The sequence below is a fragment of the Ptychodera flava genome, chromosome 6 (assembly GCF_041260155.1).
Source record: "Ptychodera flava strain L36383 chromosome 6, AS_Pfla_20210202, whole genome shotgun sequence".
Classification (NCBI taxonomy): Eukaryota; Metazoa; Hemichordata; class Enteropneusta; family Ptychoderidae; genus Ptychodera; species Ptychodera flava.
In genome coordinates this window covers 20984386-20998099 of record NC_091933.1, presented here as the reverse complement: position 1 = coordinate 20998099, position 13714 = coordinate 20984386, and the positions used below count along the sequence as shown (strand labels likewise).

Sequence of the window (13714 nt, the reverse complement as noted above, 5' to 3'; positions counted from 1 at the left end):
TTTTAATAGAGCCGTCTTTATAAAATTGTGTCCTAAACATTGTGTTTAGAAAACTTCAATGTGATTCCGAACGATTCCTTTTTTGAAGAAAACGTCGAACCTTTGTTATTGAAATACATAAACCATGATTTATCAATGTGATATATATATTATGCTAAATTACAATAGGCCTAAATCATTTATAGGTGATTAGAATGGCATGATGTAGGCCTAAACAGGGCGGAACTTTCCAATTTCCACTGTACCTGATTATCAGAACTTACTTTTAATTTTCTTGGTATAGTTCTGAACGTTTTAAAAGAAATCTGTTTCTCATAACTGGCTTCACCAAATGTAGAAATTATTGCGTTTTTTCAATATGATTTGAGTTGGGCCGGTGATCGTATATCTTTCATTTGTACTTGAGTACAACGCGTCTCTATACATGCTATAGCCGAGATATTGAGATGTAAGGTTTTGAAATCATTTTTCTAGACGATGTTATATGTAAAATTAAATAAATTTAACAAACAGGAATGATATCGTACAATATTTGACAAACAATTTATATGGACAGAGTCGGTTGCAAAAATGTCAACAATAAGCAGGGAGGAAATTTTAATTCCCGTGAGTATTTCAATATAAAACTTCCAAAAGGTAAAATATATTCGTACATTCCAAGAATTTTCCATAACTGATGCATCTTTGAAGTTACGGTTACAGGTAATATTTAATTTCTTCCTATATGCCCGTAGTATAAAAATTGAGTGTGTTTCAAGTCCTCGCATACCGTCCTTCCCGACATGTTATTTTCAAAAATACTCCTTGCAGTAAATGTTTATTTGTTTTAATAATTGCCAATGTCATGATACTGTACAAGACACGGCACAACCGCTATGTGTATGGCGATGCTTCGGTGTATGCAGTATGTTTTATTTGCCTAATCAACACAGCAAAAAATACGTACAACTTGCAGCTTGAGGAAACAGCGACTGCATGTTCGGCCGTGTGGACTTGATAAAAACAATTGTTTTCGCTATTAATATCGCGCTCTGCGGAACAAAAACAACATCGCACAATCGAAAGGGAAAACAAAAGAAAGAATCAAAATCGTGCATAGGGAGACAATACAGTTTTAAAGGTTGGAGTCCTCACAACGAATCAACATACTTCTTTACGGGGAAAAGTCATAAAGTTTCATGACAAACAACGCAATAAAAGTCGTTAGGTTAGCGACCGTGCCCCTATGAGTTTACGATAAAAATAACATATGTTCGAGAATAGTTCCTGACAAACAAAAATGTAATGTGGCATACGTATGATAAGACATCTTCATTGAACGAATATTTCCTTGATACTTATCACCGGCTTTTCAGACTGTAGCATACAGATGCAACTCTAACTGGCCTTAAAATAAGATAAAAGAAAAGTAGGCCCTATTGCTATCTCATTTTTTTTCATAATTCTCATCTGGACTCATCTGGATGAGAAGGCTTCAATAATGGCACGAATATGTTTAAAATGTAATCTTAACCACATAAAGGACTGTGGCTTAACCTTAACTGTGACTAAGGCAAATAGCCATCAAAGTCAGAACTACTTTCCACAATGTTAAATGTCGGACATTTAGGCCCCCTACTTTCTGGTATTGAAGTTTGACGTCCAACATATTTCCGTCATACACAATCTATATATCGGGTCTAATATCGGTACTAGACGACACAAAAATGACTTGCCGTCTGTCGCAGCACGCCGGGTTTGAGAAATTGCCGATATTTTACTTCAAGCTGATACATATCGGCGATTTTGGGACTCTAAATTATAGTAATCGACACTGGGCAATTCTAGAATGACTTGCCTTGCGTCTCAACACGGCGGATCTGTGAAATCACATATATTTACTCGATATTTATCGGCGATTGGGACCATATGGTCACTAGAATGACTTGCCTTGTGTCTTAGGCACGTCTGATCTATGTAAAATCTCCTATGTTTATCGGCGATTCCGTACAAATGTCCGATATATATGTCAGAGATTTGCCACCTCACAGATCTTGCAAAACCCGCCCGGCAAACCCGATTTCCTCAATATGGCTCTAACTTCGATACTTAACGATACTATACTTGTCAAATCGTGGGCAAATAATTGATGTTTATCTGGGAGATCACTATGTGTAAAAACTGGTCCAGTGGTCTAGCCAAGCCCGACTTCCGTAGTCCGAATCTGACTTAAATTATACGATACTTGTCTAAAACAGTGGGTAAATATCCAACATCGGAGATTTCACCATCTCACATATCTGACCATAAAACGTAGTTTTTCTCGGGGGTCCACGATCTGACCAAACAATTCTAATTTCGATACTGTGTCGTCCAAAAGTCCAATGTTGCAGTGTCCTCGAAATTCAGTTTACCGCGACACATGCAACACGGTCGATGCGCTATAAAACAATTACGCTATTATGACCACAAGGAGATCTTGAACCTAACAAATGAAATGCTTTACAAATCAGGATATTGCATAGCGCCACTCATTACTTTGGCGATAAAACGTGAGGTGGGCCTAGGCCTAAGGTCTTTGGCTTTGACGTCGTACCGATCAGTCTGTTAACTTTTATTTGCGAATCGCGTTTTGCAAATCTCTTGAAAGAATAAATTTCGTATCTTTGAATAATTTTGTCGGGTATTTAGCTTAGCAAAACATTTTGGTAAACATCTGTACATACAGGAAAAGTTTAACGTTACTGTCCCTCGTCTTTAGGAACAGCAGGACATCTGTCAAGTGTTACTGGTCCGGCATGAAAACAGCTGGTCTTAGGCCACGGGGTTAGCGTGAATTTCGCACGCTGGCTATGCGTGGCAGGTTGGGTGTAACCTCGCTCTGCATGGCAGGGCTGTGTGTTACCGGCGTTATACGGCCTGCCTAATGTGGTGGGAGGCCGTATAACGCCGGTAACACACCGCCCTGCTACGCAGAGAGCTAGGTGTAACCACAGTCCCTCTACTCTGGGGATGGAGGGACTGTAACTGCCTAGCTATGGAGACATGCCACCGTCGGCTACCCCCACCACAGCCCAGTTCCGCCGCCGAAAACAATCGATTTTTAATCCGAAATCGTGGTCGACCTCTGTTTTCGAGCACGCCCAACTATTCTAGATACGCGATATGCTGAGCTGCGCTTTAAAACTTACGCAAAGCCCGGTTTTTTCTCTCTGTCCGAGGAGACCGACCAAATCACAGCCGCCATTGTGATGTGCAATGATTTCTGGGTAGGGTTCAAATGCAGGTCAAATAATGAGTTCAGATAATAAAGTAGGTCAAATAATTGAAAGCCAAGCTAATGTCATAATAATGTCGTAATCATGACCAAATAATCGCATAATAATGGCTAGTAATGACACAAAAATGACCAATCACCAAATAATGAAATAATAATGATGAGATAAGTTCCAAATCAAGACATAAATACTAAATAATAGCAAAACAACCGAACTAACATAATAAATTCATAATAATGTCAAGATAATATCAAGATAATGTCGTAATCATGACCAAATAATCGCGTACTAAAGACCAAATAATGATATAAAAATGACCGAATCACCTAATAATGGCAAAATAATGATGAAATAAGTTCCAAATCAAGACATCAATGCAAATAATGGCAAAAGAACCAAATTAACATCATAAATTCGTAATAATGTCAAGGTAATGTCGTAATAATCACCAAATAATCGCATAATAAAGACCAAAGAATGACATAAAAATGACCAAATCACCAAATAATGGCATAATAATGATGAAATAAGTTCCAAATCAAGACATCAATGCCGAATAATTGAAAAAGAACCGAATTAACATAATAAATTCATAATAATGTCAAGGTAATGTCGTAATAATCACCAAATAATCGCATAATAAAGACCAAATAATGACGTAAAAATGACCAAATCACCAAATAATGGCAAAATAATGATGAAATAAGTTCCAAATCAAGACATCAATGCCGAATAATTGAAAAAGAACCGAATTAACATAATAAATTCGTAATAATGTCAAGGTAATGTCGTAATAATCACCAAATAATCGCATAATAAAGACCAAATAATGACGTAAAAATGACCAAATCACCGAATAATGGCAAAATAATGATGAAATAAGTTCCAAATCAAGACATCAATGCCGAATAATGGCAAAAGAACCGAATTAACATAATAAATTCGTAATAATGTCAAGATAATATCAAGATAATGTCATAATCATGACCAAATAATCGAAAAATAAAGACAAAATAATGACATAAAAATGACCAAATCACCAAATAATGGCATAATAATTGTGAAATAAGTTCCAAATCAAGACATCAATGCCAAATAATGTCACAACAACCGAATTACCAAATAGGTTCGTTATCAAAATAATATCCAAATAATGATCAAATAATTGCATAATTATGGCACAATATTTACATAATTATCACAAAATCACCAAAATAAATGGAATAATAATGATAAGATAAGTTTAAATAAATATTTCAAGATAATTTTGGCGGTGTTCTCACCCATAGTATCGGGCCAAGTAATGGTAGTGTCCTTGTAGCGTTTCTTATGACATCTAAGTTACGTTTGAAACATTAACAACACAAGTTGAATTTTATTGGTCAACAACAACAATAACACGACTAATAAACATAAAACAACAATACAAACAACAACAACAACCAGATGTCTGGGTCCCCTATGCAGGGACGAGTAGGCCGACGCGATGCGCTACGTGAATGATGACGAATATTGGTAAAATGAATATGAGTACTCCCTTTAGAACACTATGATCGGATCTTATTATACAACACTAACCCCTTGTTCTCAACGTTGGCTTGTTCATAAAAGTATACCAATTATACATTTATATTCCCCTCTGGTGGTAAAATATTATCATTTTCAAGAATAAGTGTATTGCCGTTGTTCTTATATCAAACACCTACGACATGATCGTCAGGAAAAGACTTTGAGTGACGAAAATTTGTTGTTTTGACATGGGTTTACCAAACAGCAGCAGGATCACAAGTTTCAGTAATCACTCGATCAACTCAATGTAATCGCCGTTTGGGCTTTGCACAATATTCTAATTCAATGGTGTATATCTTTGTTATGAGACATGAGTTGAAATTTTTACGTGTAAAGTTTATATATGGCTGTATAATATGCGACCAAGTCTAGTAGACGCATAGTTCAAAACAAATTTCAAATTATGATGAAACGTTTCCAGTTAACTCTTCTCTCATGCACAAATTAATTATGAACTCCGCTATTTTCAAACAATACTGTTTACTAAAGGAAAACTTAATGCTGAGCGTTCAATGATTACTCAAGCTCTGAACCATGTTATTTAACCAGTCACACAATTCTTCGTACAAATCTCTAGCAAACGGTTACTGAAAAATAGGCTATCGCGACCATTGATTTGTAGAAAGCGTCATTGTTATAAGTAAAACACCATTAAGACGAAACTCGTCATTTGCTACCATCTCCATTTGAGTCTTACCGTGTCTATGCGCCGACTCCATGTGTTATTTTCATCCAGTTCGTAAACGTCATATTCAAATTCCCAAATCTGAAACATGGGATACGTATATGAAATTACCTAGTGGAAAATATAGTCACATGGCGCCGATATTACTCAGCAATTTGTGTTGCATACAAAGTGGTTTTGTAATGCCCTTGAACATTGCCCAGACGTGACAATACCACGTACTTCGGTAAGAGCATAATATTTTTTTTACTGCAGTTAGGGATTCGGAGGCAACATATATCCGGAGAAATATCATTCTGACGAGCTGCCACATCAATTGATCAGAATAGCTTTCGATGGCAATTGCATGTCGTATGATTTGAAATATATTACGGTGAATTTCAAAATAGCTTGGAATTACAACGTGCTTTGGTGATTAGAAAAACGTTGCTGGCGATAGAAAATAACGCCACCTGCAATCATTACAAACGTTCTCCTTCGATAGATTTTGCAACAATTTAACACGACGTTACTGTTTTCACACCGGAAGACGTTCAGTGTAGGAAACACCAATCGACCTGTACACACTGTACCGAAAAAAAAGCATATCGTTAGGCCAACAAAAAGAAGACATGTTTCTGGTCATCGCGGGCGGCGGGGGTGGGGTACATACTCATCAGTACAGCTATCCTTGATATCCCTGTTTGCATGTCCAAATGTGCTAAAAAGAAAAAAGTATCATGCAGCTAGTGATAAAGACAACAACTGTGCATCAATAGTGCCAAAAGAGCATTTTGTCAGGAATCCAAAAAAAAAAAGAAAAAAACGAAAAAAGAAAATCACGTCGCCGCATAACTTTTGCTGAATGTCAAGGACCAGAAACGTTTTTTGGCCTTAGTGTTCTGTGCACTTTCATCGAAGGAAAATGTGATAAAGGTAATATATAAGAATGTTCAAGCAGCCAGTGTACGGCTGGGTTTTTTAATGGGAGCGCAGCAAAACTAACGATGTTGAATGTGACACAGTGAACGTCGTATTGGGACAAAATCTAACGAATGAGAACGTTTGCAATACATGTAAACACAGGTGCCGTTATTTTATATCGCCAGAAACGCTTTTCTTATTACCCAAGAACGTTGTAATCCCAAGCTATTTTGAAATTCACTTTATTTAGCAGAATATAGTGCGCAGTGATAATGTATATCACCACTGTCCCAAGAGAAATTTTAAATACACTACTCGGTTCAACGCAGAGTGTTACCTTCTTGACAAATTAAAGTAATGTTGTCTTCATTCTGTCTCTTTAAAATGTTGACCACGAGATGCCACTATAAATGGATCATCTCATAAAGAACGAATGAAGGAACCTCATCCTAGTACCAGACACGTAAAGTTGTATCTAAAATCACTGTAAAATTCCGTTGACATTTACTGCCAATGTGATTGTTTTTGAGACTTGAAATGGATTTTGCAGATTTACAAATCAACCCAGGGCTCAAAATTTACTTTTTCCCCTGGTAGTCCACTTGGGCTACCATTTTCTGAAGTTGGTAACCCAGTGACAATGGCTTGTAGCCCATACATTTTGTAGTTAAGGGATATTTGTTCCCTTAACCAGGCAAGAAAAGACCTATTTTTCAAGATTCTGTCCATGAAGTGAATTTTCTATTCATTTGATGTGAATACTTGCACACCTTTAATGCCCAAAGGAAACCACTAATATCGTATGAATTGGACAGCAGTGACACTCAAAAGTTTGGTGACCTATTGACAACCCTTTTCATACTCAGAGTTGCATGCAAAGTTATAGTCGCCAAGACAACTTTCTCTCAGCCAATGAAAAATACACTCCAGCACAGCAGGGCTAAAAATAGAGCATGGGCTTTCGTGCAGGGGAGGAGACAATAATTTTAGTGTAACTGTGATTGATTCATTATGATCTTAATGTAGTGAAAATGCCTTTTCATTGGCCATACTTTCTTGTGCCTGTCAACCAAGTACATCAGTTCAGATATTGAAACTTTGTTCAAGTTGAAACATTCCACCGCACTGTCGTCTTTGCAATTTGCATAACAAGTTACAGTCTGGCCTTTCTGTGTCCAGATGGCTAGCTAGCTGGGTTTGACTGCATTTAGCTCGTCCCAAAGTGACGGACACTGTATGCCAAGTTCAAGTTCTGACTGAATTTCATGTCCCAGGCTTTGGTAGTCCGCGTGGGCTACCATTTCATGGATTTTGGGAGCCCCAGGGAAAAGTTGGTAGTCTGTGGACGCGGAACTGCCGCTAATTTCGAGCCCTGCAACCCCAAGTGATGATACGATCAACCCAAAGTGCTCTATCAACCTAATTAACACCTGCCCGTGGCATTTTGATAGGTCGAGCTGAACCACTTGACTTACCACAAATACACAGTTATAGTTAGTTTACATGCCCGTGAATATGAATAATAAGATTAACAACTCAAAGTAGCGTAACTTTAAAGCTGAAATGTAAATCATAATCAATCACAAAATGAAATGTAGCGCTTGTGGGTCAAATTGAGATACTTTCTGAAAACATCTCCGGATTTGCCAATTTTTTCTGATTTTTACAGTGCACGTGACAGTGTGTTGCGTATTGCTCAGTTCCGGGGTCCAGTTGTCGTCCGCACGGGAAATTTTCGTAATTTTGACGGTTTTGGGGGTTTTGTTGATAATATAATGGAAATAACAGACTCCGCGCTGACCATTAACGTTTATTTATGGGCAAGGGCGAGAGGAAAGTCAAAAAAGCCTCGCCCAATAATTTTGGCTTTTCTCGAGCCCGCGCCCATAAATAAACGTTAATGGTCAGCGTGTCGTCTGTTATTTCTATAACATATGACTGTTATCGGATCATTTTATTCGGTAAAATGTCAAACATTTTACCACTGCGCGTTGCTTACCCCGACGCTGTAAAGCACATTTCCCTCGTAGAAGTCAATTTTCACCAACGCCGTCATCTCAGTAAGGTTTACGATGAAGTCAAAGTCAAAGGTTATGGTATCGTTGGCTTGAAATGGCCCAGCTTCTCTCCTTTCAATGATACCGTCAACAGAACAAACTGGAAAAAAGCATTAATTGTCATAATTTTTCATTAATTGTCATAATATTCCACTCTCACCTGCTTATGGGGTATACATTTCCCAGCTTATTCGATATGCAAGAACATGCAGTTCATATGGTGATTTTGTAGAGAGACATGGCCATTTCTCTTACAAACTGTTAAATCAAGGTTACACCAGAGCAAGACTTGTCTCTACATTCAAACGCTATTTGGCAGGTATCGCAAGCTGGTAGATAAATACAATATCTCTCTTCGACAAATGATCACTGATGGCATCGGTGACATTGGGCCTTAGTTAGTGTCCACTACCTAACTGACTTACAGACTGATTTTCGAAACACCTTACATCACTTCTTGGTCTTTTGGCTAGAGGTCCATATATCTCTCTTTCATGAATTTGACTTTGTTTGTGTACCGTCTATTTACTGTCTGTTCTGTGCTGTTTTGTGTCTATGTTTACAACTATTGTCTTACAAATTTTGACCTAGTGTTATTGGATTATGGATTGGTATGATTGCGATTATTTTTATATCCATTACGCATATCACGGGAGAACCACTCTACGCCGATTTTCCTGTTGACGAGCTTTCATACCATTGAGATGAGTGACATTACATTTAGCATTACCATAGCTATCATAAAATCACGACTGTTCTGAAAAGATATCAACGGTAAGATCAGCATGTTCTTGATTCGTATAGGAATTCTGAGTGGACATAAGTGTACTGCATCGTTTCATTGTTACAGAATCTTAGTAGTGAATATAGGATTCTCCTGAGAAAGTCAAACTTTAGCTTAAGTCGTTTAGACGACTTTGTCGTCCATTTAGGTAAGCCAGTAACGAAAATGTATATAATTAGACTGCGCGACTAACTTTGAAGTATTTTATTTGTACTACATAAAATGTATCACTAAAAACTATCCAAAGTTCACTGACATACTGTGGCACATACATACATACATACGTACGTGCGTGCGTGCTAGTGCACATACATACATACATACATACATACATACATACATACATACATACATACATACATACATACATACATACATACATACATACATACATACATACATACATACATACATACATACATACATACATACATACATACATACATAAGGGCAGCTGATTCGTAAAACGAGAAAAGTGGGTATGTCAAACTTGTGAAGGCAATGTTTAGTTTTAACAAGTACTCATGTGGGAACGGCCGCAAGCTAAAACTTGACTGTATATGCGTATATGTTGTTTGTTTTTGAAATCCTTTCTGAACAGACAGATTGAACGACTCCACGTAGAATTTATTAGCACTCTTATGGCAAATACAACTGTCATCTTTTCGGACTATAGGGTCTGACATCCAGTCGGTAACTTTTATTCGACGTTCATGATTAACCTTCATGTGTTCTTCATTTCACCAAAAGGATAAACAGTTTGTTACTTGAAATCTTCGCCTGTAACTTTTAACAAGTATATGATAATACATGATTTTCAAATTAATTACTTGTCTGTGTGTTGATGACTGCGCCATTATCTCTATTAGCAGGCTACAACGTTACTAATTCTTTTCTGATTCTGAGTTGCTAAGGATACGAATCAATATTGTGATTATGTTACTTTTAAAATCGTATTAATGGCGCCCCCGGCCCTGGAAAAATGTCATATATTTATTTTTTTATTGAAGCGGGTTCTCAAAAGACGTACGTTGTTCTCCTTTACACTTTCCGAGCATACATATATCGATACACTTTCTGTCGCGACATTTATATTTTCTGTGGACGGTAATTCGACGTTCTCAGCAAATGATCCAGATATAAATATGGCAGATATGCAGGGTGAGGCACCTGATGAAATCTTATTTTCACGGTGGGATTTGGAAATAACTATTCGTAGGTTTCTTACTATGGAAGCAATTTCAAAAGTAGTGATAGGATTTAGTTCAATATGATAATTGGACGTTGAAAAAGTGCATATTTTCCAGAGAAGACATGGATATGACCTACTAAACGTTTCTATCCTATCGTGTACAACCAGAACGATGCGATGTGTTTTGTGCCCATTATCTTGCGCCCTCGTGATTTGTCGTATCAGTTCTGTCGAAACGTCATGGACAGCTACGTTGTGGAAATCACAAGTGACAAGAACTGGCATCACGAACAAAACAACCCAGGCGAAAATGATTGAGTTTTCATGGTTTCGGACACATATGTAATACTATGATTGACACTGTATATGTGTACTCACAGTGTATCTGCACGTTAGTAAAAGAGTTACAAGAGGCGTGCATAATAAAAAAACTTAGATTATTATTTACAAAGGATGGAGCAATATTATTTACAAATGAAGGAGCAGAGATATTGTATGTTTACCAGCTGAGCCCCTTTAGTTTTAACGGCTAGAGAAATGAGAAAACGTCCGTCCGTCTGAGGCTGTTTTCAAGCAAAAATAACAGCCCCTTGTCATAAGACTCCTTAGAGTTCGCAAAAACGTCAACGCACAATGTTTAAATGTCTGAGGCGATAACAATTATTTTGTCTCGTGTTCTCTACAATGAAAGTATGGAGACATCATCTATCGTTAAGAAGAATGATATGTTATGTTATGTTATGTTATGTATGTTATGTTATGTTATGTTATGTTATGTTATGTTATGTTATGTATTCATCATATATGGTTACACCTACCTTCACTTGCATCGGCGCCGTTGTAAGTGACCAAGAATACCACGATGAGCAAAATGTAATGCAACATGGTTTGTGTGACTACAGATGGCAAGAACCTATTCCACATGAGAGATCTGTTTGATGATGCGCATGCTCCAATGTCTTGAATGTACCGTACTTCGGACTGGGTCACAGAAAGATCAGACCAGGGTGGGAGGATTGCATTGGAGGGACGACATTCAATGAGTGCACGTCTGATGAACGAAAGCAATTGATACCGGTACATTAAATGTTGAAAATTTTCTCATTCAAATCACTGGAAACTTATTTGTCAAATGCGTTTGTTGTCATTTGTTATTGTATGGTTAAAATTTTATTGTTTCCACCCTAGGCAGAACAAAAGGAAAACATGGATGTAGAGTTCTGTGTTCGCCAGTTACTAAGAAAATAAGCTCCATTTCATAGCATGCAACTTCAAAATACGATTCAAAACGTAATTTTCCCTGGATCAATAGCATTTGTAAAGACTGTATATAATATGTTGGCAAACTTTCTGACAAGGCTATCAAATTGTATTGACTGTGCCTGATGGACATCCCTACACAAAGGGGTTGTCTATTTGCTGTGGTGTGTGTGGTAATAATCGCGACAACGCTTTTGAGTTTTACCAAAGTTTGTGTTGCACCGAGTATTGATTCCTTCGATGTCCTCAGCTCAGTTCATCTGCTTGCTGCTTGATGGCTTTAATTAAACTATAACAGGACGCACGATTGTGCGTATCCCCACTTTTTAATCAATTTACCCCATCAAACAAACGCGCGAACTGTCGCCCTTCTACAATGAGGTTTGAGAGTATTATTTACATAGAGTATTTATAGTAGCATTCCATTTCATGATTACTGCCTACATGTATGATGAATCTACTATCTGTAACCAAAGTAAAGTGATACAAGTTTCCCATCCGCATAAGGATGAGACAAAGCTGGAATACTCTCTTTTATTTGATATTTGTTCAATGCCGTAACCTTAATTTGCTAATACCTTGAACAAAATATGAATTTTCATAACTTAAATTTGCATTATGACAGTCCCCTCTATCAGAACCAAACCCCAAAATATTCAAGCAGAGGACGACATATCACCTTGTAAGAGAAACCTGAAGAAAAACACTGAAAGTACTGTGTGCCGTCAATACTTGGTCTGAATTACTGCAATTCTTCTATGCCATTCATGCATTCACGCGCTACGTTTCCATCACTCAGAATTCCATTCCGATGAAGAGGCGAGGTGAAAGAGACTGTGCACAATAGCACTTTGCCACAGGCTGCACAATAAATTTACTGCATATTATTTGAATGGCTCTACTTGCAAGTCTCCATTGAAACCGCGATGACGTTCAAACCAGTAATTTTCTCTCAAGTACAAATGCATCACTTGCATTCATTCAGACACCCATCACCATTGAGAGAGAGTAATTAAGAACGATTTCTTGTGAATTAAAGAATTTCTTTTCGATGAAATAGTTTGATGAAAATATTCAAACTCATCTTTTACCAGTCGAATGGACACAATTCACTGCGCATCCCAGACATTATCGAATTTAGGCCCTTAAATGTTGGTAAATCGTAATCTTTTTAGCGTTCTCGGTGTACTTAATAGTAATCAATAGTGTATGTAGGTAGAACAGTAATGTTTTTGGCAGCGTGGTGTTGGGAGGGGTAAAAATGAAGCTCAGGACTGATTCCTTTGCGTAATCACTTTCGGTTACATTGACGCTTCCACGCGTGTTTTAAAAGTCCAGTTTACACTTTAATTACTACCTATACGAACAGAGTGAGGAAAAACGTGTGAATTCACCTCTGAACCAAAAAATCTGTCACAAGGTAGGCGTCAATCAAGTGTCTGCGTTCTCAAACATGCTTTTTTAATCGATTTTGTTCACCTTAGTACAGGGACTAAAACTTTCATATACAATGACACGTCGATTTCTTCTGATTTATTCTACGATTCCTTTAAATTTATGTTGACCAACATGAGCTCTATCTTTAAGTTAATACCCTTTAAGGTAGTATGCGCCTCGACAATGAAAGCCTTAAACTTTTGCTCAAATTTTCGTCGAGGAACCGTTCACTTCAAAATCAAGAATAAAAATCGGGGGTTGCTGTGCAAATTTTGGAACTAGAGAAAAAAAAATTGTCCTAGATTTACCGATATTTGAAATTCAAAATGGCTGCCATTCCTGTGTTAACTCCATGGAGAAAAATAAAAATTTTCGATTTTCAAAAAACTGAGACGGTGAAAGTCTTTTCTTATTCAAAGGGCTTCAAAATGAACCCCCATAAGTGTAGATCAGAAAAGAATTGGAAACGTTTGAGAGTCCAAATATCTGTCCCCAACCTATATATTGTTATTGGATTATGGATGGATATTATTGTGATTATTTTTCTTTGCAGTAAGCCACTAATACAAA

At 37.3% G+C, this 13714-nt stretch overlaps 1 protein-coding gene across 1 annotated transcript in view; it reads right to left on the bottom strand.

Annotated features, from left to right (window-relative positions):
* The window catches only part of LOC139134296 (uncharacterized), a 37416-nt gene extending 26060 nt beyond the window's left edge, over positions 1-11356 (bottom strand). The window contains exons 1-3 of the mRNA XM_070701188.1: positions 11266-11356; positions 8414-8571; positions 5524-5592 (exon numbers count right to left, since the gene is read on the bottom strand). Coding sequence (XP_070557289.1) covers positions 5524-5592; positions 8414-8571; positions 11266-11332 — 294 coding nt within the window. The 5' untranslated portion in view covers positions 11333-11356. The remainder of the gene's footprint in view (positions 1-5523; positions 5593-8413; positions 8572-11265) is intronic.
* Between the last annotated feature and the right edge of the window lie 2358 nt (positions 11357-13714).